General features: G+C 35.4%; 2 protein-coding genes across 2 annotated transcripts; one reads left to right on the top strand and one right to left on the bottom strand.

The window, feature by feature from the left end:
- Window positions 1-335: 335 nt before the first annotated feature.
- Window positions 336-18,216, bottom strand: LOC122331251 (mucin-2). The gene is made up of 32 exons (XM_043228798.1): window positions 18,139-18,216; window positions 17,134-17,229; window positions 16,814-16,910; window positions 16,697-16,726; window positions 16,358-16,393; window positions 15,983-16,250; window positions 15,784-15,898; window positions 15,312-15,399; window positions 15,149-15,228; window positions 14,658-14,868; window positions 12,874-12,999; window positions 12,597-12,714; window positions 12,387-12,525; window positions 12,187-12,294; window positions 11,962-12,031; window positions 11,617-11,751; window positions 11,031-11,195; window positions 10,763-10,857; window positions 10,551-10,680; window positions 9,818-10,064; window positions 9,678-9,718; window positions 9,483-9,583; window positions 9,215-9,366; window positions 7,210-7,348; window positions 6,740-6,844; window positions 6,335-6,511; window positions 5,994-6,233; window positions 5,451-5,607; window positions 5,160-5,288; window positions 1,065-2,923; window positions 558-987; window positions 336-439 (listed from the first exon to the last, which is right to left on the bottom strand). Exons 1-32 carry the CDS (start codon window positions 18,214-18,216, stop codon window positions 336-338), a joined length of 6,066 nt encoding a protein of 2,021 aa, XP_043084733.1.
- Window positions 18,217-19,864: 1,648 nt separating this feature from the next.
- Window positions 19,865-26,062, top strand: saal1 (serum amyloid A-like 1). The gene is made up of 13 exons (XM_043227289.1): window positions 19,865-19,998; window positions 20,421-20,617; window positions 21,593-21,694; window positions 21,770-21,853; window positions 21,924-22,003; window positions 22,083-22,142; window positions 22,223-22,338; window positions 23,397-23,559; window positions 23,694-23,776; window positions 24,511-24,681; window positions 24,792-24,970; window positions 25,691-25,783; window positions 25,880-26,062. The coding sequence occupies exons 1-13, from the start codon at window positions 19,995-19,997 to the stop codon at window positions 25,973-25,975; spliced, it is 1,428 nt and encodes a 475-aa protein (XP_043083224.1). The 5' UTR covers window positions 19,865-19,994; the 3' UTR covers window positions 25,976-26,062.

Here is a 26,062-nt window from a genome sequence, read left to right as displayed (position 1 = left end):
AGCAGCCATTGTTATAATAGACCTTCACAGGATCAAGCCCATTAACGCATTTAGGTTTTGCAGTTATGGGGTCACACTGTACAGGTTTTGAGATGACTTTTCCATGTTCGCAAGTTTTAATAGCGCATGCATCGATCTGTTATAAATAAAAGAGCTCAATAAAATAAAATAAGTAAATATAAGTAATTTCCAAATTTCTTACCTGAAAAAAAGTACAATAAAACAGAAACACCATTATTTTAACTTATTTTTAAGTTATTTATACAGGTTGTATTCTGAAATAATACATATAAATGCTCATGTACTATTTGTATCTTAAATCAGTTTTGAGCTTCTCATATTACCGTATCATTGTCAAATTGAATCTCTTTTACAATAAAGCAAGTGGAGTTGCAGTAAGCCTTATAGCACTCATCCTGTAGACTGTTGATGGTTGACCCTATAATAACAATAAAAATTCAAAACTGTTTAAAAATCATGTCAATTTCAATTCGATTACTACTCAATCTACTAAGGAACTGTACATGAACTAAACATGTCATGAAAGCAGTACTCACCAGCTGGGAATTTTACATTTTCATATGTGCAAAAACATGTACTAGTAGTAGAGGTGGAGAATGTTGTTGTGATTACTTTCTGATGTTCGATAGGCGTGGTTGTGGTTGACACTGAAGTAGTTGTAGAGCTAGTGGTAGATGATCCTGTTGTTGTAGATGGCGGTGTTACAGAAGTAGTGGTAGTAGGTATTGTAGATGTTGTAGTAGGTATTCTAGGAGTTGTGGTTGACACCGAAGTAGTGGTAGAGCTAGAGGGAGATGATCCTGTTGGTGTGGATGGTGGTGTTATAGTAGTAGTGGTAGTAGGTATTGGAGGAGTTGTGGTTGACCCTGTAGTAGTTGTGGAGCTAGTGGTAGATGTTCCTGTTGTTGTGGATGGCGGTGTTACAGAAGTAGTGGTAGTAGGTATTGGAGGTTGTGGTAGGGTATTCTAGGAGTTGTGGTTGACACTGAAGTAGTTGTAGAGCTAGTGGTAGATGATCCTGTTGTTGTAGATGGCGGTGTTACAGAATTAGTGGTAGTAGGTATTGTAGATGTTGTAGTAGGTATTCTAGGAGTTGTGGTTGACACTGAAGTAGTGGTAGAGCTAGAGGGAGATGATCCTGTTGGTGTGGATGGTGGTGTTATAGTAGTAGTGGTAGTAGGTATTGGAGGAGTTGTGGTTGACCCTGTAGTAGTTGTGGAGCTAGTGGTAGATGTTCCTGTTGTTGTGGATGGCGGTGTTACAGAAGTAGTGGTAGTAGGTATTGTAGAAGTTGTAGTAGGTATTCTAGGAGTTGTGGTTGACACTGAAGTAGTTGTAGAGCTAGTGGTAGATGATCCTGTTGTTGTAGATGGCGGTGTTACAGAAGTAGTGGTAGTAGGTATTGTAGATGTTGTAGTAGGTATTCTAGGAGTTGTGGTTGACACCGAAGTAGTGGTAGAGCTAGAGGGAGATGATCCTGTTGGTGTGGATGGTGGTGTTATAGTAGTAGTGGTAGTAGGTATTGGAGGAGTTGTGGTTGACCCTGTAGTAGTTGTGGAGCTAGTGGTAGATGTTCCTGTTGTTGTGGATGGCGGTGTTACAGAAGTAGTGGTAGTAGGTATTGGAGGAGTTGTGGTAGGTATTCTAGGAGTTGTGGTTGACACTGAAGTAGTTGTAGAGCTAGTGGTAGATGATCCTGTTGTTGTAGATGGCGGTGTTACAGAATTAGTGGTAGTAGGTATTGTAGATGTTGTAGTAGGTATTCTAGGAGTTGTGGTTGACACTGAAGTAGTGGTAGAGCTAGAGGGAGATGATCCTGTTGGTGTGGATGGTGGTGTTATAGTAGTAGTGGTAGTAGGTATTGGAGGAGTTGTGGTTGACCCTGTAGTAGTTGTGGAGCTAGTGGTAGATGTTCCTGTTGTTGTGGATGGCGGTGTTACAGAAGTAGTGGTAGTAGGTATTGGAGGAGTTGTGGTAGGTATTCTAGGAGTTGTGGTTGACACTGAAGTAGTTGTAGAGCTAGTGGTAGATGATCCTGTTGTTGTAGATGGCGGTGTTACAGAAGTAGTGGTAGTAGGTATTGTAGATGTTGTAGTAGGTATTCTAGGAGTTGTGGTTGACACTGAAGTAGTGGTAGAGCTAGAGGGAGATGATCCTGTTGGTGTGGATGGTGGTGTTATAGTAGTAGTGGTAGTAGGTATTGGAGGAGTTGTGGTTGACCCTGTAGTAGTTGTGGAGCTAGTGGTAGATGTTCCTGTTGTTGTGGATGGCGGTGTTACAGAAGTAGTGGTAGTAGGTATTGTAGATGTTGTAGTAGGTATTCTAGGAGTTGTGGTTGACACTGAAGTAGTGGTAGAGCTAGAGGGAGATGATCCTGTTGGTGTGGATGGTGGTGTTATAGTAGTAGTGGTAGTAGGTATTGGAGGAGTTGTGGTTAACCCTGTAGTAGTTGTGGAGCTAGTGGTAGATGGTCCTGTTGTTGTGGATGGCGGTGTCACAGAAGTAGTGGTAGTAGGTATTGTAGAAGTTGTAGTATGTATTCTAGGAGTTGTGGTTGACACTGAAGTAGTTGTAGAGCTAGAGGGAGATGATCCTGTTGTTGTGGATGGTGGTGTTACAGTAGTAGTGGTAGTGGTAGTAGGTATTGGAGGAGTTGTGGTTGACCGTGTAGTAGTTGTGGAGCTAGTGCTAGATGTTCCTGCTGTTGTGGTGATATTACACCACTGACTACCCACTATTTTCCCATTTTCAGCACATACCGCTTTGAAACATGGTCCATCCTCATACACCGTTGATCCAGCAGAAAATTGTTTATTGTCATAGGTACAGTTACATTTTTGAACACAAGTCATGGTTTCATCCAATAGATATGGAGTTTCTGGAGGACACTGAGGAAAACATCCTAAGCAAATAATTAAAGAATAACAGAGATAGACACAGAAATATTAATGAGAAGTTTTCTTTTTAAAATAACATTTCTCCTTGAAAAAACGAGATGTTATGACAAATACAACATCTTTTCTTGTTATATATGTATGGTGCATCTCAAAGATTTTTAATATCTTTATAGATTTTGATTTAGAATATAGATTTTTTAAACTTTTTTTGAAAAAGGGGAGCTTTCACATATTCTAAATTCATTTCATGAATATACACAGTAATCCAGCTTCAGCTTCAGTCTGCTCAATGTGAAGCTTTACCAAATGTCTGGTAAATATCTTCCTTCCAGTCAACTTTGCATTTAATATGCTTTACACATTAAGCTATTTTACAATACTCTGTAAACAGCCAGCTCTTTCAGTAATGACCTTCGGTGACTTACTCTCTTTGTGGAGTGTATTAATTACCACTGCCAAGTCATTAGTCTTACAATGATCAAGAGATACCCAGAATTTATACTCTAGGGATGGTCATTTAATGAAACTCAAATAAAAATATTCTAGTATTTTGAGATACTGGGTTTTTGACTTTCATGAGCTGTAAGCTCTAATCATCAAAATTAATTAAGTTGCCAGCCACCACCAGCATTTTAGATGATGTTCACCTACATTTGACTATCTACACCTACGTGGAATATTTTCTGCTATGAATATATGAGTATGTTATATATTAAAATAAAGAACCAAGCTTCTGCGTAAAAAAGAAATCTATTTTATTCTATTTTTTATGTTTTATCACCGCTTGAATGCAAATAGGTTTAATCAGAAAATACAACATATAAAAATGAGAAAAATGAATTTTTATCAAATTAGTACATTTTCAAGCATAACTTTATCGCAACATTTACCTCGAGACTCTGTGAAACTGATCTCAAAACATTGAGGAAGTTAAATTGGGAAAGGATTTTTGGTATCTTGAAGGGGTTTGACTGTGGCATGGCGATTACGTTATGGCAAGAAATTAGGAACAGGAAATGTCTAATAACATCCATATACATTATCTAATATTATATATTTATTTAATTCATTACAGCCTAATCTCTTAATAATTATGTCATGGCCATGGTGATATGCTGTTAAAATCTAAATTACGAAAATAAAGTTATTTCCATACTGTTGTGAACAAAGTTCCTAATCAGCTATTTTGAGAATAAAGGCATATCATTATGTATGACAGTATTTTAGTGCCATGTTAAAAACAAAAATCTAAGATAATACTATCAGGGAAAAAAAGGGAATAAAGTTGTATAGCAATAAGAGAATATAGTCAAAATATTTCGAGATTAAAATTAAGAATTAAGTTGTAGCCAAAACAATATGACCAGAATAGTAGAGAGCCTACGAATGCCTGAAGATTAGGGGAAGGTTACGGTGATTCTAAGGGCCCAACGATGGAAACGTGATTTATACCGAGGGGAAGGAACGTACAGACAGATGCTAAACATAATTCAAAACTATAAAGCTTTTGCAAAATAAAGAAAACAAGAGGGATGATTCTTAATTTCCTTTCCTTTGAACTTTGAAGCTTGTCCCTCAGCATTTTTCCTTAAAGTACAAAAAGTAATGAACTTTTTCCACAATATTCTGTTTTTTAGATGCACCTGTATGTATGAATAATTTAAGACAGGTCTAACTTTTTTCTCTTGAAACAAATGTCAACTTTGAGTTAAAGGCAAAATGAAAGGTCCCATGTTTTAAACCTTTTTGGAGTTTTATTTTAGGTGTTGATGTCCTTAAGAATATATATTTGTTGTATAAGTAACTAAAACCATCTCAATATGTTTTTAGAGCTCCTTTCTCTCCTGGCCTGTTTAATTACTATTCATGAGCATCTCTTCTGATTGGCCTGTTTTTTCTGAGTGACGCACCACCAGGCCAATCAAATGTAACAACGTCACAATTATGTCACAGATTCAAAACAAAGGGAAGACTGAGGCGGCCTTCTTAAAGGCCAAGCAGGATACCCAGTGCTCGGTTTATACTTATCACCATTTCTAACCACTGGGGGACTATAGGCAGGCTAGGGGAACTTATATTAATGTTACAAAACCTCATGAAGTGAAATTTTCATGCCATGGGAACTTTAAGGCAAACAGTATATGTACAGAAAATTGTAAAACACCCAAATAGTGTCCTTCAAGTAAATTTTTGTCTACAAGCTGGGAAGTCTATAAAACATAAAACAAAAATATGCCTAACCTTCAAGGAGAGGAATTTGATCAGAGCAAGCTCCTGATGGATTTTTGCAGGTTTGTAGGCATGGTGGTCCACAGGATTTATAATGCCACTTGCATTTTTCCGGAGGGTTGTAGTAGTCACAGAATAAAGCTGCAAAAACAACCACTTGAGTCAGGACAATGAAAACATTCAACAATACAAGTTCATTTAAATTTGTAGAAGAGTAAAATGCATAGTTACATACAGTGTGTTGTGTATGTTTAAAGGCAAAAGTAAAATATTCACTGACATTTAGGAAATATTAGAACTTACGGCAAATGCCCGGGGTCCGCCATGCCACGCAAGCTCCTTTTTTACGGCATTCAGCAGCATAAGCTGCCACTGCAGTGCAGAAACAATCACAGTCCCCCCCACTGTCACATGCACAGGTGTCCCTTACACAGGCATCAAAGTATGGGCCAGAATCCACCTAGTGGCAAAGGAACAGAACAGAAGAATCCAAAAAGAAGTCACATTTTGCTTGATTTTCTTTCCGTGGTTACTGTTAGTAGATATATCATGTTGTGTTAATTTGACATAAAATATTATAGGGATTTTCCACACAAAGATGATTTATTGAACAATGTTTGAATTGTTTTTCTACATAAAAAAAGAAAGTCCAAAGAAAACTTAAAAGTTAAGTGTAAATTCTGTGCTACTAGTGTCAACAAAGTATTGTAAAACTAATCATTATGTTTAAAACAGGTTTTCCAAAAAACATTTGAGCCACTGCCAAGCTGAATATGTGAACTTCAAAACATAGTACAATTACTACAATATTGTAACTATTGCAGAAAATAGTATATCGCTACTTACAAGTGCATGGCAGTCTTCAAAGACATCGCTCCTTATGATGGTGCACCGCTTTTCAGCCCAGGCACTCCGATGTTGATTTACTTTACAAAAGTCTATCGAGTTTGTCACATCTGGGCAGTTGGGATCCACCCTCCAGCTATCTCCAAAATCGATTGAATCTGTCACCACTTCCCCATTGTGCTTCTTAAAGTCATTGTTTGCATTACCATCGAAGTCTCCACACAGTCCACACACCTTGCCCTGCCACAAAGATCATGTAGAATTTTAGGAGAGCAGCTGAACAAAGGGTAAAGTGACTGCGTGTTTGTGCCTCAATGGGTTTACCTTTAAAGAATACATACCTTAAATTTGGGATCGACTTGGAGCATCAAACTGGTTTTGTTGTCCCAGATTAAGTTCAAAAGGCCTTTGACCTCTGTGACAATATATATCCCAGCGGAATGGATCTGATATTGGTAATCAGTGCCATTGCCTTCAAGAACTTTGACTCCATCCTCCGATAAAAGTATTTCATATCTCTGCAGGATTTGAACAGTGAGTATCAAAACATTCATAAAGTGAACTTTTTAGTTAACTACACTACATTTATGTAAATAAAACATTGTCAACACATATTGTTTTAAATGTCAGTATAAATTAATCTGTGTTACAAATATGTATATATATCAGCGATGTGCATGTTACACACTTTTATACGTTTTCTAAATCTATATTCATGCTTAGTTTGAGCTATGAAATAACCTCACCCCAAATAAGAGACTGATAGACTTGCAGATGGTGTTGGTGGTCTCACAGAGTTTGTTCTGTGTGACAAGGCTGAAGGAGAGAGTCTGGTCCATATTGCAATTATCCTAGAGAGGTCACAAATGATAACGTGTCAGGCATTGAAGAAAACGCCACAGATGGGTGACTACACTTTTTCTTCTCTTACTTTTGCTCACTTATACTTTAGTTTTATCTGAATCATTAAGTCGACTCAAGAGCAAGAGCAAACAAGATCAGTTTGTGTCAGAATGGGCATGAACTTCTTCAGGTCAAAATAACAAATTACAATGTGCTTTAATTAAATGTAGTTAAAAAGTATAACATAATTCTTTGGATGCAGTAAAATACAAACTAAAACATACAGACACAGTACTTTCCAAACGTAATGAGATTTAGTAACAAAATAAAGTTACTGTCCACCACTAAATATCACAGACATGAAAGAACATACACGAGCAATAGTGTGTTTGCATTCTCTGTAGAGGGAGTAACTTTTGCCATCAAAAGTCCTGAAATGACCTTCACCATAGATAGTACAGGTGCCATAGCATGCCTTTTGTGTACAATTCCACATCCCATCTGTGCATGTGCTGAAATATAAAACATAAATTTATTACCATACCATACTGTTCTCGTCAATGTTAAAGATCTGACAAGTAAGTACTACTTAGGTGAAACAAAAATGTAAATAAACAATGATTGAAATTTGTGAAGGGCAAACCTAAAAAGAGCATTAAAAGTAGTCTTCTGGAAGGTTCAAAGCTGCTCTGATGCAGCATGCGTGTGCAAAAGAGATAGCGATAAATGCATTTCGCAGTCTGGATACTTGCAATTAACTCCTTAGCCAAAAGGCTGACATCAGTCTTGTGTTTGCTTATACTGAAGCAAGACAAACAGTGTCGCTTACGTAGGCCTATTATCATGGTCTGACGATAAGATGAGAGCTGATTAGTTGACATTTCACTTGCATTGCTAGGTCAGTCTGTGTATCTATGCAAATATTAATTTTAAAATGTTTCTGTTTCTGTTCAGGGCTTTTTAAAAAACAGTTTGCTGCAGCTTTAAAGAGCATGCATATATATTACAATGCTATATGAGTATTAGTTATCTAATCACTACATGTAATTATTACTGATTTCATTTGTTTTAAAATGTGTGCTTAGTTTGGTCGAGTTAGTTTGCTGGAAAGCATCTGCATGCTCTATCTGAGCCTTTGCATAAACCATATATATATATATATATATATATATATATATATATATATATATATACACACACACACACACACACACACACACACACATATATACATTTAAGACTAGAGAAAATGCTAATGAAAACACAGCTTTGCATCAAAGAAGAAATAAAAAAAATATTAAAACAGAAAATTATTAAGTGTAATGAAATTTCACAATATTACTTTTTGTCTGTATTTTTATAGATTATGGAGGCTTCATGACCATAATATTTCAAAAACATTAAAAATAGCACTGTGTTACTTTTGATCTGTACTGCATATAAACAAAAGACATCCTCACGCTTTAAGCTTTTTCCACCAAATTTATTAATATTTGATCAATATCAAAAGCAAGCTAGTCATGAGCAGCTTTAATTATGCATTGCATTGCAAGTTCTCAAACATCTGGGTGTTCATATGGTCTGCAGGACAACCAGCTGTCTCCCTGTAGCACTGGTGTTTTACATTACATGTCTTACCTAAAAACAAAAGTAAAAAAAAATTATTAAATGCACAATATTTAAAAATAATACTATTATTGTTTGATACATCAGCACATGGTGGAATTTACAATCAAAATAACGAACTTAATAAATGATTGAAAAGATGTTTCCATTACCTATTGCAAACTACTGCAGTTAACTGTTACACAGCATTCAAGTTTACAGTATATATTCCTATAACGTGTTACGCACTGCATTCATCTGGTAAAGATAGCTCAACGACTAATGTGAACTCATATTTAATTATAGCCCATATAAAACTTGGCAAAAAAATGGACATACAAGGTTGGCCTTTTTCACTAAACAAGAAAAGTGTAAACAATGACGAAAACAAAATGCTCAATCGTACTTGAAGAGTTAGCGTAAATACCAATAATTAAATATGAAAAACAATATTTCCTTACCTTAATCAATTTGTGCACTGTATATCCAAGAGTTGCTAGTTGCTATTCTGTCTTCTTGCTTCACTGCTGCAATCTAGGTGTATTTCTTAGAAATCGAAACCCTTTATTTTTCCGATTCGTTTCCGGCAAAAGGGATCACCCAACCACTAAGCAACATGGATTTCGTTTTCGTTTGGACATTTTATTTTACAGCAGGATTAAATAAATTATCGCAATCCTACTGCCATTGTTTTGAAACCGTTTGAACACTAACCGGAAATATCCGGAATAGCCGTTAAAATGGTCTATATGATGATTGGCTGATTGGCTCACCAGGTGTTACAGTCCTCTTGAACTTGCTCTCCAGGTGAATAGCTGAGTCCATTGTGGACACAGGGGCAGTTTTTCCTCTCCACACACCCACCTTTTCCATCAGCCAGAAGGCCATCTGGACACATACACCCTGATACACACCATGTACTCACCTACAGACAGAAGAAACCAAGAAGGGCCAGGATTATATTCAGGTTATCAGTAAACTATAAGAATACAAAATAATCATATTATCATTTTCATTTTGTTTTCTTCCATTGTAACTCACACAGTTGCTGGGGTCTTGTTTCTCACATGTCCCCTGACATTCTGTCCCTTTATTTCCTTGTTCAGCCGAGCAGTTGAAGAAGATCATTGGATGCACACAACCTAAACCACAGATTCATGGATGAGAAGGCGAAAATTTATGTTGCTGTGTCTCAGTGACATCTCAGTTTAAATTTGAAATTTGAAAAAGTATTACCTATTTCACTGGAGCAGTGCAATTTGCCAAGGTTGCAGGTGCTGTAATTAAAAATGAAAGTAAGAGAAAAAAGGCAGACACAGTAATGTTTTATCAATAATGAATGTGTCAAAGATGTACGCTGAACCACTGCTTTTTACCATTTGACACCATTTTTGTAGATTATTTCTGATGGCTTTATGACCCGGTTGCCACTGTAACAAGGACACCGGTCAGCAGTCACGCATATGTTCTCATCATTGAGGTAGGTATCTTTAGGACATGCACAACCATCTACAGGTGTAAAGGACCCTTTGCAGGTGTCATCTTCTTCACTGAGAGAGCGGCAGGTGCTGTCACAGCTGGACATGCCATAGGAGTACTTCATGTTGCCTGAACACTTAGTCACTGTGCAGACAGACAGACAGACTTTTGGCATTTCCTTTTTAGAAAGCGATTACAACACGCGTTAAAGAAATACTCCAACATTTTTGTCAATAGCCCCGTGTCGTTCCAAACCCCATACAAAAATTTGTTTGTCTTCAGGAACATATTTTAGATAGAAACCGAGAGACTTGTGACTTTCCTATTTACTGCCATGTAATAAACAATGTCAAGGATCCAGTAAAGGACCATATCGTCAAAATACTCCATTTGCCATCAGTGGTTCAATTGTGAATATTCTGGAGTGATGAGAATAAAATGTCAGTGGTTATTAACTCCAGTCCTTGATGCCCACTGCTCTGTACATTTTGTTTGTGTCTCTTATTTAACACACCTGATTCAGATAACTGATCTGAGTGTGTCAGATTAGAGAGACATACAAAATGTGCAGTTCCGAGGACTGGAGCTCAGAATCACTGATACAGATAAGGAGGTAGAAGAAGTTCTCACCACAGGGTTCAGAATCCATCCAGCCCTGGATAATGATTCCTCTGGCAGCACAGGCGTGGGCATAGTTGGACACGGCTGCACACATACACTTCCTAATATCTGCACATTTGCAGGTGTCATAGACACACCACTGCAGAGGATGAAACCCATATTATAAGAAAGATTATACTTTATATTTCATTTACCCTATTATTTTGTACAAAAAGACTCACCTTGTAGTAAATGTTAGGAGATATTTCTAAATGACATGCAGAAAATAGCCCAATAGGGTTCGTTAGATGGGAACACCAGTTTTTAGCTGCATTCTCTGAATAAAAAGATAAAAACAATTTTAATTCTGTAAAAATACCCATATTTTTACCTTAACAAAAAATGAATAGGTCATTTTGCTCTAGTATCCCCAATAAAAAGAAATGGAAACACCAGGATGGGAATTTTTGCATACTACAACATAGCCTTTAGATTTATGAAACTGAGTACCTATGTCCGAATGCATACTACAGGGGTTGTCAAATGTGTTTTCAAGATTTGGACAACTGTTTAGGTTTTTCCAATAGTTGACAAAGGGTATTGGTGTGTCCTCTTTAATGCCCAACTCTGTTTTGAAGTCATCTAATTGGACATCATTGTAGTTTCCACATAGACCTGAAAGAAGCAAGATATTGAATTTGAAAGAGTCATTTGAAAAAGTTAGGACCCCCTTTTGAAATCCATGGTTTTCCATATCGGGACATAATCAAAATGATCTGCTTCTTAGCAAAATAAAACCTCAGATGAATAACAACATATGACATATTGCACCATTTCATTATTTATTTAACAAAAATAAAGCCAAAATGAAAAAGCCATGTGTGACAAAATTAGGACACCCTTAGTGATAACATAAGACTTAAGAGTGTAAATAGCAGTCAGTTAATCTAACGCCTTTGATTAACTGATCATTTGCAAGCATTAGCACTTGTATAAAAGCATAAGTTTTAGCAGTTTGCATTCAGGTGTGTGTTAACACCATGACACAAAGGTAAGACACCAGCAATGATGAGTGCATATATTTTTGAAAACTCACCAGTCATCTTCCCTTTCTCTTCAGTGCTGGCTACAATATACATCTGCATGACTGGAGCCAACTGGATCTCTAGACGGAGACTCTTCATATCAGCAATGATGAAAGAGGAAGAGGGCTGGAAGATGCTAACAGGACCTGGGACAATTAAAAAGGTGGTTAGGATACAAAACAGAACATCTACTCATCTGTGTCTTTTTGTTATTGCTAATATGCTTACAGGATATCAACATTTTCAGAAAAAAAGGAAAAGCCTTGCATGTTTTTTAAAAAATCATTTAAATATGGTAATTGAATTAAATGTTTCATATGCTTATAATAGCGCAATCCCGGTTTTTGATGACCCACCTGAGGTGGCAGGCAGCTTATATGGTCTGCTTCCGTTCAGTGTCACAACACCATTGGAGGAAAAACTAATCTGTTTTATAATTAAAACAAGAAATAAGAAAACTTAATAGTTAATATAAAATTAGGACATGCCACTGTGCACTACACTTAAAGCAGGACACACTTGCTGGTGCCTTTATGAAAAAATATGGTTATTTTGGTAGAAAAATGAAACCCAGTGCTTACAGTGGTCTCTGAGATGACAAGGGTAACTGAATTTAGACATGTGTCTGATCGGGCCCAATCACACTGTGCCAGATTTCCCACAACCGCAATGTCACTGTCATTAGTGTGCTAGAATTAAAAAAATGATACAGTTCATATTATATTCAGGGGTATGGAAACCTCTATAATGTATAATGGGATCCTCTGCTGTACTGACAGACCTTAGTGAAGATGTAGTCACAGTTGCCGCTGAAGGTGAAGGTCTTTCCATCATAGGTTGTGATGTGAGAACCTCCAACAACCGAGCAGATTCCGGGACATTTCAGGTACGTACAAGTCCAGCGTCCTGCAGTGCAATTACTGACATAGCATGGTTAGCATGGGGATATATATAAGTGGTATTAAAATTGAATTTGAAATATTTAAATTACCATTTTTTGCAAGCTTGCTCGTAAGACTCTCCTGATTGATATACCATGCCGTCGTGCACACAAGGGCACTCGTCCACAGGAACACAGCCGCTCTGACCGATGTCATCCTCAACCAGATCTTTCCAAAAAGTAGACAAAATGGAGTGTCATAATAAAATAAACAGTTCTGATATTAAGCTCTTGAAGCATGATAAGCATATTTTTGCGAGGAGAAGCTTAATTTGAAAATAGATCCATGAAGTGAAAACACTTCTCTTTTTGCAGAAAAACTTCTCACCAAAAGGGCAGAAACAGCCGTCCACACAGTGTTCTTTACACAGTTCGCGTGCATCTGGATCTGAGCAGGTGTTTTTGCACGGACTCCCACACTCCATGTGTAGCAGGTTCAGAGGACATGTTTTTGCTGCTCCACAGAACAAATGAAGTATCAGAATATATTAGCGTATTATTATCACTCTCTATTGTTTTCTATTTTGTTTAACCACTAATGTCCTTACATGGGTGTCTGGAACGATGCTGAACATTTGTAGTCTCTGGTGTTTCTAGTCTAATTAACGTAATTTTCTGAGATGATAATATTATAGAAACCTGTTGCCTTGATAAAATCAATTAGACAGAACTCAGATTAACTTGTTAGTTTTAGGTTAAGCAGATTCACACTTTTAATTAATCACAATTTAATGAATTTAAGTTATTCCAATTTAAAATAAAAAGTGACCAACATATTTTCCTTTATTTAGTTTATTTAGTTAATGTACCTAAGAATTGTCAAGTTCGCTTAACACTTATCATTTTGCATGAGTTTCATTTACTCAATAATTTCAAGACAACAGATTCTTTCCTTTTTTTTTTTTTTTAGTCGACGACTAAAATTTTTTTACAGTGCAGAGGGGCATTGGGTATTACAATGCATTTTATATATAATTTTAAGTATGTTCGTTGCTTGATTGATGTGATGCTTTCGACATTAAATAAAGATTTTTTTTATGTTATGTGAAATGTAGATTGTAGATTGAAATATATGATAAAATATATATTAATATTAATATTATATTAATATTAATATATATTAATTTAATGATTTTAAAATATTTTTTCAAAGAAAATGTCAATGTATTTAAAAAAAGGAAAAAATCTATTTTAAAGACTTTTTAAAGATTGCAAAAATCGTTCATGGGGCAGTTCATTTAAAATTTTGCTGCTGATTTTAAATAATTGAATTGAGAGTTCAGCAAGCAGCTTTTAAGATTTCAGGACTTCATCTTGTTTGTATGGAAGAATTTTCTGGACTGTTTTCAAATGGAATTGCAAATTGTATTTTTAATTGCATTTTCAATATATGGACGCAATAAATTATGACATAATCCAAATTAAACTGGTCTTACATATTTAAATAGCAATATTAATTGTCATATTTACTTTATTTTATTTCTCTGCGTCGTGCATTAAAAACTCAAATCGCAATTCCTTTTGTATTTGAATTTGAATTTGAATTTAATTGTCTACGTCAACACTGTCAATCAAAATGAGGGGCGGGACAATACTAGGGGGTGTGTTTGTATTGAGAGGTGACGTCACTCACAGAATCAGTTTGTGCCTGTGTGAAATAAAAATAAACTGTGCAAATCTGCAGGTATTTACCTATCTTTTACCTTCATTGATTAAAGCATTCGACACGGAGTAACGTCGCTTTCCAATACAAAAACGCCCCCTAGTATTGCTCCGCCCCTTGCTTTGATTGACAGCGCTGATGTAAACGTCGCAAATTCAAATGCAAAAGGAATTGGGATTGCATTTGAGTTTTGGCAGAGAAAAAGAAAAAGCATGACAATTAATATTGCAGGCTCATAGCTCGTAAGACGTGGGAAATACGGTTGCCAATGGACTTTTAATTTGAAATGTGGCAGACATTGTGCAATTGCATGTGGATCCACATGTTGAAAATGCCATTGAAAATACAATTCGCAAATCTTTCCATAAGTTTGAGCTGCCTTTGATGGATTGCAAATATGCCAGCTGAGTAAACAGACTTTTCTTGAAAGGGACTGTGATCATACTCACGACAGAGCTGTTCAGTCCTCCACGTTCCTGGATTTCCTCCAGAATGAGCGCATTGTCGTGAAATCTCTGTGAGTGTGTTGCAGAGACAGTCTTGATTGCCATAGCACTGACACAGGTCGTTTACACAGGCTTCTTCAAATGAACTCATGTCCATCACACTGTAACAGTCACTAAACCCCGGACTGCTGAGATACAGCTGGCAAATGCTTGTCTTAAAAAAACAACAACAAAAATCACATAAGAACTTGGTTCTTTCGTTCATTTAACCGCATATTCGTTTACAAAGGAGGCACACTTTGACGTAGGAAATTAGACAATCATAGAAGTGGGTATTTAAATTGTGAATTGTGACGTTTATTATTTCTAAATTGTGATTATAAGTGGGCTTCAGAGAACAGTACAAAATAAAAAAAAAATAAAATAAAACATCATAAAAGACAATTCATGACCCCCTTTAAAATAATAAGAACGTTAATTTAGTTTCACAATACCTGGTTTTGGCACAGATCATTAGAATGAATTTTGCCGACCTCGCAGGATTCCAATGGATTCACTTTCCAATTAGCCAAATCTACATAAATCATATGTTCGGATATCATATATTAAAATAAGAATTACTAAATCGTTTTTTGATTTGATCTAAATTAGCTTTACCGTTGTCGAATGAATCATCAGTCTTGTCGCCATTGAAGTTTCCACAAAGTCCACAGGTCTGATTTTGGTACTTTTCTGGAAGTTCAATCTAGGGAACATCATATTATAAAATAAAAGATTTTTTAGATCAGGCCCTATTTGTCTGACAAATATAAGTAATATTTTATTTTGAGTATTAGTAGACTGTCCGCTAAACATCTGCACTTATTTTGATGGTCCCTAAACCGAAATTCTATTGACTAGAACTAACTTTTCAACTTTCCATGTCAGTTTACTAACCTTAATCACAACCCAACAGTCTACTAATACTACACTGATGCTCTAATGAGAGTTACTTGAGACATAGTCGCAAAGATTAAACATTTGTAAAGATTAAAGTTAATGTCTGAAGATGAGATGAAGTGTAACAGTATATGCAGTAGTACAAAAGACAAAAACAGTACTTGTATAAATGAACAGAGGAACGGCATACCAATAATGATTGGTCCTTCTCCCAAAAGACATTCACCCCATGATTGTTAGAGATCTTAACACTTGACGTAGTCATCATGACTGTAATTCCATTCTTGAGAGTTGCATTATACAACCTGTTAAAGCAAGTTTCAGGAACAGATTTCTCATTTTTAGAAATGATATGTAGTGTCAAGTTCATAAAAAAAGAAATAACTCACTCTTGTTGGTCCATAGTAATATTGTTGTTGGTGAGTTCAATGACTGTCCCCTGAAAATCTACGGTGATCTTGCCGAAAGTGACTAAATTATTTACAATCTTTCCTTGAATTTTAATGTTAAAATCAGAATGGTCCTCTGGCTTGCACAAGCCGGCCAGAATATAGTTGCATGTGTCCGGCGCTTGAAAGAAATGACCATCAAAGGTCTTGAAGTGGAAATTTCCCCATGTGCTGCAGATCGTGGACCGATGGTCCGGATTCGCTTGAACTAAACCAAGAGAGACAGTTTATACATGCACGACTGGAACTAAATATTCATTGAAAATTGAATTTAAATGGTTTCAGTAATTCTCATTTCTTTACAGGACTGTATACCTGTAGTCACGATCAGATTTGTAATGTCGGGGAACGCTAAATGAAGAAGGCAAAAACAGGAACTTCGTTAAGCGGTAGATAACAAGTATGCTTGCTGTTTTATAATTTACTACAATAGTGAGATGCAGATAATGCCAACTATTTGCAATAAGTAGTATAAATAGTGCACTTAGTGTAAATAGAATCTATTGCTAAGAAAATACTGCTATTTTCACATAGTGCAGATAGCATCTAATTGATATTTATACTTTGTGCAAATAGCCTCTATCGTTATTTACACTTAATAAAATAAATAAATAGCCGCTGTCCTTCAAATGAGTGCCTGTAAGAAATATTTACCCGTCACTGTCCTGGCCTCTGCATAGTCGACTTTAAAAATAAAAAGACACATATTTATAGCACTAGCGTGAAGTATAGTGCAATAATATAATATAATAATGATTATAGACATCTAACCTGCTTCTGTGAGCCGGAGCCCCATCAGTAGGATGACCCATGTCAGCCTCCACATCTGGGACGTCATCGCAGCCCCCATGGAGAGCATCCTCAAGAGCTAATGTGAACAATATGTCAACACCAGCTCTTTTATAGCGAATCGTCCTCTTCTTTGGAAGAATGTCATTTGTGATGAGAAGGTGGAACCCATTTTATGCATTACAGTGGGATTCTATCTTTTAATCAGATATGTGTTTATTGTCCCAGCTGTGTTTGATTAATCGTAAGAAACACTTTTGCCACTGACAAAACAGCATCTGTGTTTCTCCTGTACTTCACACCAAGCAAGGGTGAGAATCCACCGGGGACAGAACAGGTTTCTGATGATACCATTCAACATCTTCCTGCCTGTGCACCAGCTGCTGCTGCTGGTGATTCTGGGTAGCAAAAAGTCTATTTCAATTTATACGGACACGACACAACGTTATTTTGTCAGTTTTTCAGTGAAAACTGTTCCGGAAGGAAGACATTTTTCAGAATTGAATAAAATAACGAAATGTCTAAATGCTATCAGACTAAATGCCATTTAGACGATTAAATTTGACGAATGAAAAAAAACGAGAATGGTGTTTAGGTGACGCTGGAGAGACTGCATTTATACATGCATTATTGGTATTTACGAACGCTGGTGTGATATAAATAAAAAAATGTAAACTTGATTTACTAAATCGAAATATATATGTGATTATTCGTGAGATTCCAGGCCTCATTGATCTCGGTAAACTACAAAATCACTCTATTGTTTTTAAGTCACTCGATAGACTTGACAGACCAAGTCAATATTCAAAAATGTCTGGTAAAATACAATATAAGATGACTGGAACAACCAGCTGGTTCACTGTTAACTATTTATGCAATGCTTTTCTAGTTAAACGTTTTATCATATGTACAATTCACATCCTGTTTCATGCCAAACGTGTTCCTTATTTCTTTAGAATTGCACAAAATGTCTGGTATCATCAACAAACCTAGATCAAATGGCCATTACAAAATACATTGTACGTCCCAACGGACAACCTGTTCATGTCTGATACACGACTGTAATTTCGGACTCGTAGGATACATTAATTAAACAACATCAAACATGGTATATTGCAAATAAAAAAAAATCATGATGAATAATCAATATTAATTCATGTATATTTGAAATGCGGTGGTACTTAATCTTGCAGCGCAAGTGTGTTTGTTAGTTTTGCGGATCTTTCTTCACTATGCATTTAAAGGTAATGGCAAATTTTATGATATAATTTCAATGCTTTGAGAAGTAGTACAGGTTAGAACTAAACTCTGAGCCAGATTTGAGGATCTATGGCCTCTATGAAACAGCGGGTCTCAGCAATGAGATCTCTTTTGGTATGAACCATTCCCGTTCGATTAAGTGACTAAAGAATAACCGGTCAGCGTTGTTCGAATCATCCTAGATGCATTGCAGGGCTGTCTGCACAAAAACCTGCATGGGCCCAAAGGTACAAAAGTTGCTTTTTTTGGTTCTTGGTTCTTGTTTTTTATGTATTATTTGTCCAGTTTCTGTTAATTCAGTTTTGTGGAACGGGGTGGTGAAAGAAAATAGATATTTTTTTCTTATCTAATATGTTTGAAAAATGTATAATATACCAGCAATTCTAGAATTTGGGTTGTAATGTTTTGTTTCTATAAGCTACAATCTAAAGTGCGACTTCAGCCTGAAGCAGAGACCTCACAGAACAAATTTTATTAGTTGTTTTATACACAGAATGCATTTTGTTGTTTAAGATGTTTTAGTTTGTGGAATGTTTGAATGCATTAAATGTGACGGTAAAGTTAAAGTGAGATATCAGTTAGGCCCACACTGGTTTCGCTTCAGCGGTTCACTTTACACTGGGTGATTTCAGGTGATATCCACTTTGCTTCACTTTCGGCGAGGGCCCTTATATTTTTTTTAGAAATAGAGTTTAGAAAACATATGATGAAAAAAAAATGTTTTCATAAAGTTTTCATGACAGGACGAAATGTTTCAATAACGTTCACACAAACCAAGAAGCAACTTTCCTAATAAGTGAAAAAAATGCTAATTTGAAAAGTTTAAAGAATGGTCCGTTTTAACGTTTTCGTAACGTTTTCGTAACGTTTTCGTAACGTTTTCGTAACGTTTTCGTAACGGGAGGATGGAATGTTCCTGTAATGTTCGCAGAAACCCGCAAAAAACATTAATACATAAAAAATAGTTTTTTCAACTGGTACAAAATATTTTGTAATAATGTTTTTTTTAACGCTTTTTAAAATGGTAAGATGGAATGGTAGGAAGAAACCCCATTAGGGAGCCCCATTTGACATAGCCTATGCTGTGTATGTACAGTGTAAAGACTGCAGTACATTGCCTCAATGTCAAGTGGGAAAGTGTATAGAGTTGAAGACAAAACCTTGGATTTGTACAGTTTACAGTAATTTACAAGCTATATCAAACCTTAACTCAGGCCTACAGAAATGGACACATTTTGTACAAATACAATGAGTTTAAAAAAACACATTGAACATGAAAAAGTTATTAAATAAAATAGGAAATATAAGAGATATTGTGCACTGTTTTAAGTCCTTTTGTGATATATTAAACAAATTGACAGTGTGAGAAGATTACCTTTCGATGACAAAAATGACTCCAGGGGGCGCGCGGAGGCTCAGAAACCCGCATTAACCCTCATCCAAATCATGTTTTTGTACCACATAGACATTTTTTTGTAAAAAGTGTAGCCATTTAAACATTCATATCGAGAACTGGTGACTGACACACTCAAATCTGACTGAAGACAATATTAAAGCACCAGTTTAGTCTAATCGGAAAGTTTTCTAGACGGCCATATAGCTAAATATAGCACTTAAACAATGAATTAAAAAGCGTAAATAATATGAAAAATATTATTAGCCCCTTGTCAAACTTGTGCTTGTCAGACACAAACTCCGCCTATTAATACCAAGCCGTTTCGTGCAACTGCCATTCTATCTACTTTTATTTTTCTTTATTTTTCCCATCATGCCTTGTGCGGTCGTGAGCGGAAGCGTTTACTTTTATGCGCTTATTCAAAGCCTTAAACCATGAAGCTAAAAAATCATTTTTAGAACTGATAGTTCTCATCATTTTAGCGTTGGTCGCGAAAAGTCATTATTAATGGGTAAGGATATGCGGGTTGTTAGTGTTAATCCTTTCTGCAGCGAATGTTTATTTTGATAATTCAATATTTGCCGCGCCGTTGAACCGGTATTACAGAAATAAGCGAGCGAAACCCTTCGAGCTTTAAACATACAGCGTAACTGGTTTTTGCAAGTTTGCGTTTCACACATGTTGTAAAAGCGTGTTTGACTCGTGTCTTAAAGCGACTCAGTATTATACAGTAAATACGCACGTGTTTGCTTTATGATCTGTTTATCCGCGCATTTAGGGCAGGGTTTGCGTGAATGGACGATAAGTTCATGCGTGCGAAGTTTGTGCATACGTTTATAGTTGTCTTTTTTATTTTTATGCGGTATATTGGAGGTGTATGCGTGCGTTTTATGGTATCCCTAATGCTTTTATGTTATGTGTTGATTTGATCAGAGCGCAAAGGCAGATGCTCTCAGGAGGAGGATGGAGACAGTTGTGGGTCCTCCGCCGCCGGTTCGCCGGAGATGGACCGCAACCCGTCTCCTCCACCCGAGGAAGATGAGACTGAGGCCGGTGAGGAGGTGGATGCCATCGGGGAGACCGTGTACAGCAAACACTGGCTCTTCAGCGCTCTGACCCGCCTTATTCAGGTATAACCATGCATGCTAGACTTATTATTATTATTATCATCATGCATGCTAGACTTATTATTATTATTATTATTATTATTATTATTATTATTATTATCATCATGCATGCTAGCCTTATTATTATTACCATCATGCATGCTAGACTTGGTGTCCACATATCAAGCATCTCGTCAGGCAGAGAAAAAAATTACAGTGCAGCCCCCAAAATGCTAATTAATTTTAAATAAAATGGGGTTTTAGTCATCTCAAATGTTAATCATTTTAATATAAAATTTTAATAAGTACAGGTCAGAATATGTTGTTTCGGTTTTACAAAAGCGTACCTGTTAAGGCATTATGTAATCAGTAAATGCATAGCATTGGTGTTCTGTTAAAAATGCATACATGCAATTAAAGACTTCTTTTTTATATGACTTTTAATATAATCATAATATTATAAATGTATTTTATAAAAATATGAAAACATGATCTAGACGTAATTTAAACTACTAAAAGGGTCACTAAAATGTAGGTTTTTATATTACATTGTAATTTATTGCACCTATACTGTAATTTTATAGTTTATTTTGGATGCATGACTATGTTAAATATGTAATACTTTAGTCTTTTTTTTAACTTGTTTAAATACAATTAATTACGAGTAATGTAAAATGTTGTCATATTTGTATAAATGATATATCATTAGTGCTGTCAAACGACCGAATGCAATTAATCATATCTAAAATAAATGTTTGTTTACGTGTGTGTACTGTGTATATTTATAAATGTATGCACATGCATGCATACATTTAAGAAAAATTTTTATATTTGAACTGTATTTCTATATGCTATAAATTATATGAATATAAATGCATGTAAATATTTGCTATACACACATTAATTATTTAAACAAAACTTTTATTTTGGACTTTTTATTTGTACGTTTTCTCGAAGCTGTGCAACCCCTTCAATATATACTCAATATATACCTTCCAGATGGTGACGGACCAGGAAAGTGGGCCGAGTGATTCTTCAGTGGAGCTGACGGACGATCTGGAGGAGGACTTGTGTAAAGTTTGGGACATGGCTATGGATAAGGTAAACCGAAAGCCGCCGTATTCCTCCGCTCCATGCCCACTGTCTACATACACATTACGTATGTTTGCTCTCCAGGACGTGGCAGTTTTTCTTCAGGAGTTCAAAGCTCCAGACATCTTGCTGGGTGTGATCTCAAAGTCACGTAGTCCACGACTCACGGTCAGATTTTACCACCGTAAATGCTTGTGTGATCATGGCTTCGTATGTTTAATCAGAGTCTCTGTTACAGGAAATCTGTGTTGGCATTCTGGGTAATATGGCCTGTTTTCATGACACGTGTGCATCTCTCAGCCAGAACTCTGACCTGTGGTAACTCTGTTAACTTCAGAATAATTCGGCTACTTTTTATAGATGCAGCGCTCCTCATTGGTTTCTCTGTATATCTCAGCTCTGTGCTGCTGCTCCTGCTCGGGGACAATGATCCACCTACCCTCCTGGAGACCTGCAGGTCAGTGCCGTTAGTAAAATTGACGAAATCTTCGCAATAAATGCTTTATGTGACTGAAGGCAGGCGTGTGTCTCGCTCAGGCTCCTGATAACGTGTCTGTCTCAGCCTGATGTCGCCCCTCTGTGGCTGGAGAGGATACGGCAGCAGCCGGCGGTGTGCAGCAGTCTGTGTTTCATTATGAGCAGCTCCACCAACGGTCTGTGATCTTTACAAATGTTGATAATAGTGTTTTCAACAAATGTGCCTGAACCTTTTTTTCTTTTCTTTTTTTTACATAATTATTAGAAATATTATAACACTTTTATACTACTGCTGCAACTAAATAATAACATGAACTTTTTGTAATATTATTATTATTGTTAATATTTATTAAACAAATCATATATAATTGTTAATATTTCCGTTAAATACATATTTTAAATTCAATAAAAAATGTGTATGTGTGTGTGTGTGTTTGACTTGTTGTTTAACAATAAACAATAGTAATAATATTATTATATTATAATAATATATTATTATTTACATTCATTTATTATAAACTTTGCTAGTTTGGGACAAAATGTTGGCTTGATTGTTAATATTTAGTTATGTATTTATAATTATTTATGTTATTGCTATTATTGATCTGTTTGTTATTAGTACAGTTACTTAAATATTGGTTATTGATTTTTTTGGTTTTTTCATGGAAATTTATTTTTTGGCTTTGTTTTGCAATTTATGTAGATGAAACATACTTATGTTATATTATATTAACAATATTAGTAGTAGTAGTTTTTTACTCTGTTTATGAAAAATCCTTTTTGCTAGTTTGGTATCAAATATTGGCTTGATTGTATTTATTATTATTTATTAATAATCTAACTGATATTGTAGGTGAAACATTACATAAACAATATTATTTTTATTATGAACTGTTAATTAACTTGAGTTTATTTTTTCAGTAGCTAGTTTGTGGACAAGTGTTGTAGTTATTGATAAATATATAATAAAAATATGTATTTTTCCCCTAACAATAACTTTATAATTAATGAATAAATGTTGAGAAATGAATTATTGAATATTTGGTTATATATATATATATATATATATATATATATATATATATATATATATATATATATATATTATTATTATTATTTATTTTTTTTTAAATGTTTAATCAAAGTTGACATTTAATAAACATATTAAGTTTATTTTAAAAATCATTCTTAAATAGTTGATCATACTGGGACACTAAAGTTGATCTCTCTGCAGTGGATTTGCTGGTTAAGGTTGGGGAGCTGGTGGATAAGCTCTTTGATGAGGATGAGGAGATGATGAAGAATTGGGTGTCCACCCCAGCCGGTGAAAGCGAGCCAAACAAGGACACACAGCAGGACGTCGTGTCCTCTCTGCTTGAGGCGGCCACGCAGCTTAGGTGAGACGTTTTAATCAAGATGATGTGTGTCTGTCTGTCCGAGTCTGCAACCTATTTCTCTGTCTGCTGCCGGACCAAGAGAAGATCCGTCTGAATCAGATCAATGTAGGCTCATTCGAATCATTGTGTTGTAGGCCAGAAAGTCCAGAGGCTCTTGAAGTCTATCTTCATTCACTCCAGCTTCTGACTACAGTAGAAGAGGGCATGCAGGCTCTGGGTGAGACACACACACACACACAGACACACAAACAACAACACACAACACACTGACTGTGAAGATGTGTTTCTGTTCAGCCAGCTTTTTTTAGGGGCAATAGCCTAATCGCTTTAGCTACACATCAGTGTTTCTTCTCTGATAATTAGCTTCTAATGCTCACCAAGGTAGTGTTTATTCGATGAAAAATCCAGTGAAACAGTAATAATTTGAAATTACAATAATTGGTCACACTTTATATTAATTTATAATTACATCAAAAAAATAAGTACAGTGTACTTATTGTGATCATGTTTTATTCCTGGCAATGAGGTGAGATACGGTTGAGGTTAGGGACAGGTTTGGTGGGATGGGTAGGTTTAAGGGTATATATATGTGTGTGTGTGTGTGTATATATATATATATATATATATATATATATATATATATATATATATATATATATATATATATATATATATATATATATATATATATATATATGTATATATATGTGTATATATATGTGTATATATATGTGTATATAGTTTAGAATTATTTTTGTAATGTTATGTTGATCAATTTAATGCATCCTTGAAGTATTAATTTCTTTTAAAACGTTTTAATTAAATTAGGTTTCATTAAAAAAACTGATAAAATTTTATGTAAAATAATAATAAAAATATCATTTATACGCATTTATGACTGTCTATTGAAAAGGTATATGTAGTGTTTTCTTGTTTTCCCCTCGTCTGCAGTATCAGATGCAGCTCGTGGTCGTGGAGTGTGGATGTTTGCGTGTAAGATGGTATGTGAGGATTTATGTCAAGCGGACGATCCTCCTCTCATCCTGCAGGAGCAGAAAGCCCTCCTGGCTCCGGCGCTTGCTTTACTGTCAGCGTTACACTCCAGCCTGAACACAGATATCAGTACGAAACGCACACTTTTAGCAGAACAGATTCAATGCTTCATTTAAAGGCGTTTTGATGTTTGATATCGTATTTCTGTTCCGATTTGATAATGCGTTTATTCTTAACAGGTACTGAATTATTAGGGAGTCTCATCCGTATTCTGCAGTTCGATGCTGAATGGCGTCAGGGCCGAACGGCTGCAAACTCTGAATCGGAAGAGAGTCGGAAAGAGGAAGATGAACAGCTCAAAGCTTTAGTGGAAACCACAGCAGAGTTCCTCTCAACTGTCCTTATGAAGCTGAATAAGGTGAAACTGCCAGATTTCCACTTATACTATATTATAATATATTTAGTGCTGTCAAATGATTAATCGCATACAATTTTTTTTTTTTCTATAATATGTGTGTTCTGTGTGTGTATATATATATATATATATATATATATATAGAAATATTTTTGAAAATATTATGTCTTTATATTTTTATATCATATAATTTATATTATGAATACATAGCACAGAGTATGAATATTTGTATAAAATTTGTTATAATTATTTTTATATATAAACAACAATTTTCTTATACACTTTTAATTTGGATATGATTAATCTTAATTAAATATTTGACAGCACTAATATTCTATATTGTAAAATAAAAAAATTTAATATTTAAAGTATACATTAAAATATATGTATAATTTATTATATTTCATATTATTAAAAATATAAATTGAAGTTTAAAAATTAACTCTTTAAAACCTAAGGTGTCTTTTTTTCCTTCTTTCTTTCTTATCCGGAAAATCAGTGGCTTTCAAAAAGATTATAATTTACAATATATTTTATATATTATTTGGTTAAAATATGATCTTTAAAATATTAAAATATGTTTAAAGGAAAAAATTCAAATGGTTTTCAAATAAGATGTATAGTATATTAAACACAAGCACACAAAAAGCACATTGTATTATATTAAGTAAATTTAATAATTACGAAATGAAAACATTTACTGAAAATCCCTTTAATCTTCAGGATCTGTTGTCATCTATAATCAAGGAAGGGTGTTTGACAGAGAGAAGCTGTGTGTCTGCTGTTGGCTCCCTCATACCTCAACATATAACGGCGGTACGTTCTTCTCCTTTTCTTTTTTTGTCCTCCTCGCTTCTCCTACATGCCCTTAATGATCACGGAGCTTCTCGTCTTTTCTCATCTCCTCTACAGGTCCAGCACCTGATTGGCTTGTTGTCAGAAGTCGAACCGAAACTGGCAGAAATGATAAAAAAGGACTTTTCTATTTCATCCAATGTGTCGAGCTGAAACATCTAAAAGAAACCAATCTCCAGCAAAGCTCCTGACCCAAAACACTCTAGATAAGTTCCTTACGAAAGGACTCGTCTTTTTTTA

This window comes from Puntigrus tetrazona, chromosome 25, assembly GCF_018831695.1.
Source record: "Puntigrus tetrazona isolate hp1 chromosome 25, ASM1883169v1, whole genome shotgun sequence".
NCBI lineage: Eukaryota > Metazoa > Chordata > Actinopteri > Cypriniformes > Cyprinidae > Puntigrus > Puntigrus tetrazona.
This window is presented reverse-complemented; position numbering and strand designations above follow the sequence as displayed.

What these genes read in the sequence shown, in the direction of transcription:
- LOC122331251 (XM_043228798.1), bottom strand. Translation starts at nt 18,216, where the DNA reads ATGGTTCATACCAAAAGAGATCTCATTGCTGAGACCCGCTGTTTCATA. An exon ending in TCAAATTCCTCTCCTTGAAG is followed by an intron (nt 2,924 to 5,159) that starts GTTAGGCATATT and finishes TTATTTGCTTAG; the next exon opens with GATGTTTTCCTCAGTGTCCT. An exon ending in AAATGTAAAATTCCCAGCTG is followed by an intron (nt 440 to 557) that starts GTGAGTACTGCT and finishes TTGTTATTATAG; the next exon opens with GGTCAACCATCAACAGTCTA.
- saal1 (XM_043227289.1), top strand. An exon ending in AGCCAGAACTCTGACCTGTG is followed by an intron (nt 22,004 to 22,082) that starts GTAACTCTGTTA and finishes TGTATATCTCAG; the next exon opens with CTCTGTGCTGCTGCTCCTGC. An exon ending in ACCCTCCTGGAGACCTGCAG is followed by an intron (nt 22,143 to 22,222) that starts GTCAGTGCCGTT and finishes TGTCTCGCTCAG; the next exon opens with GCTCCTGATAACGTGTCTGT.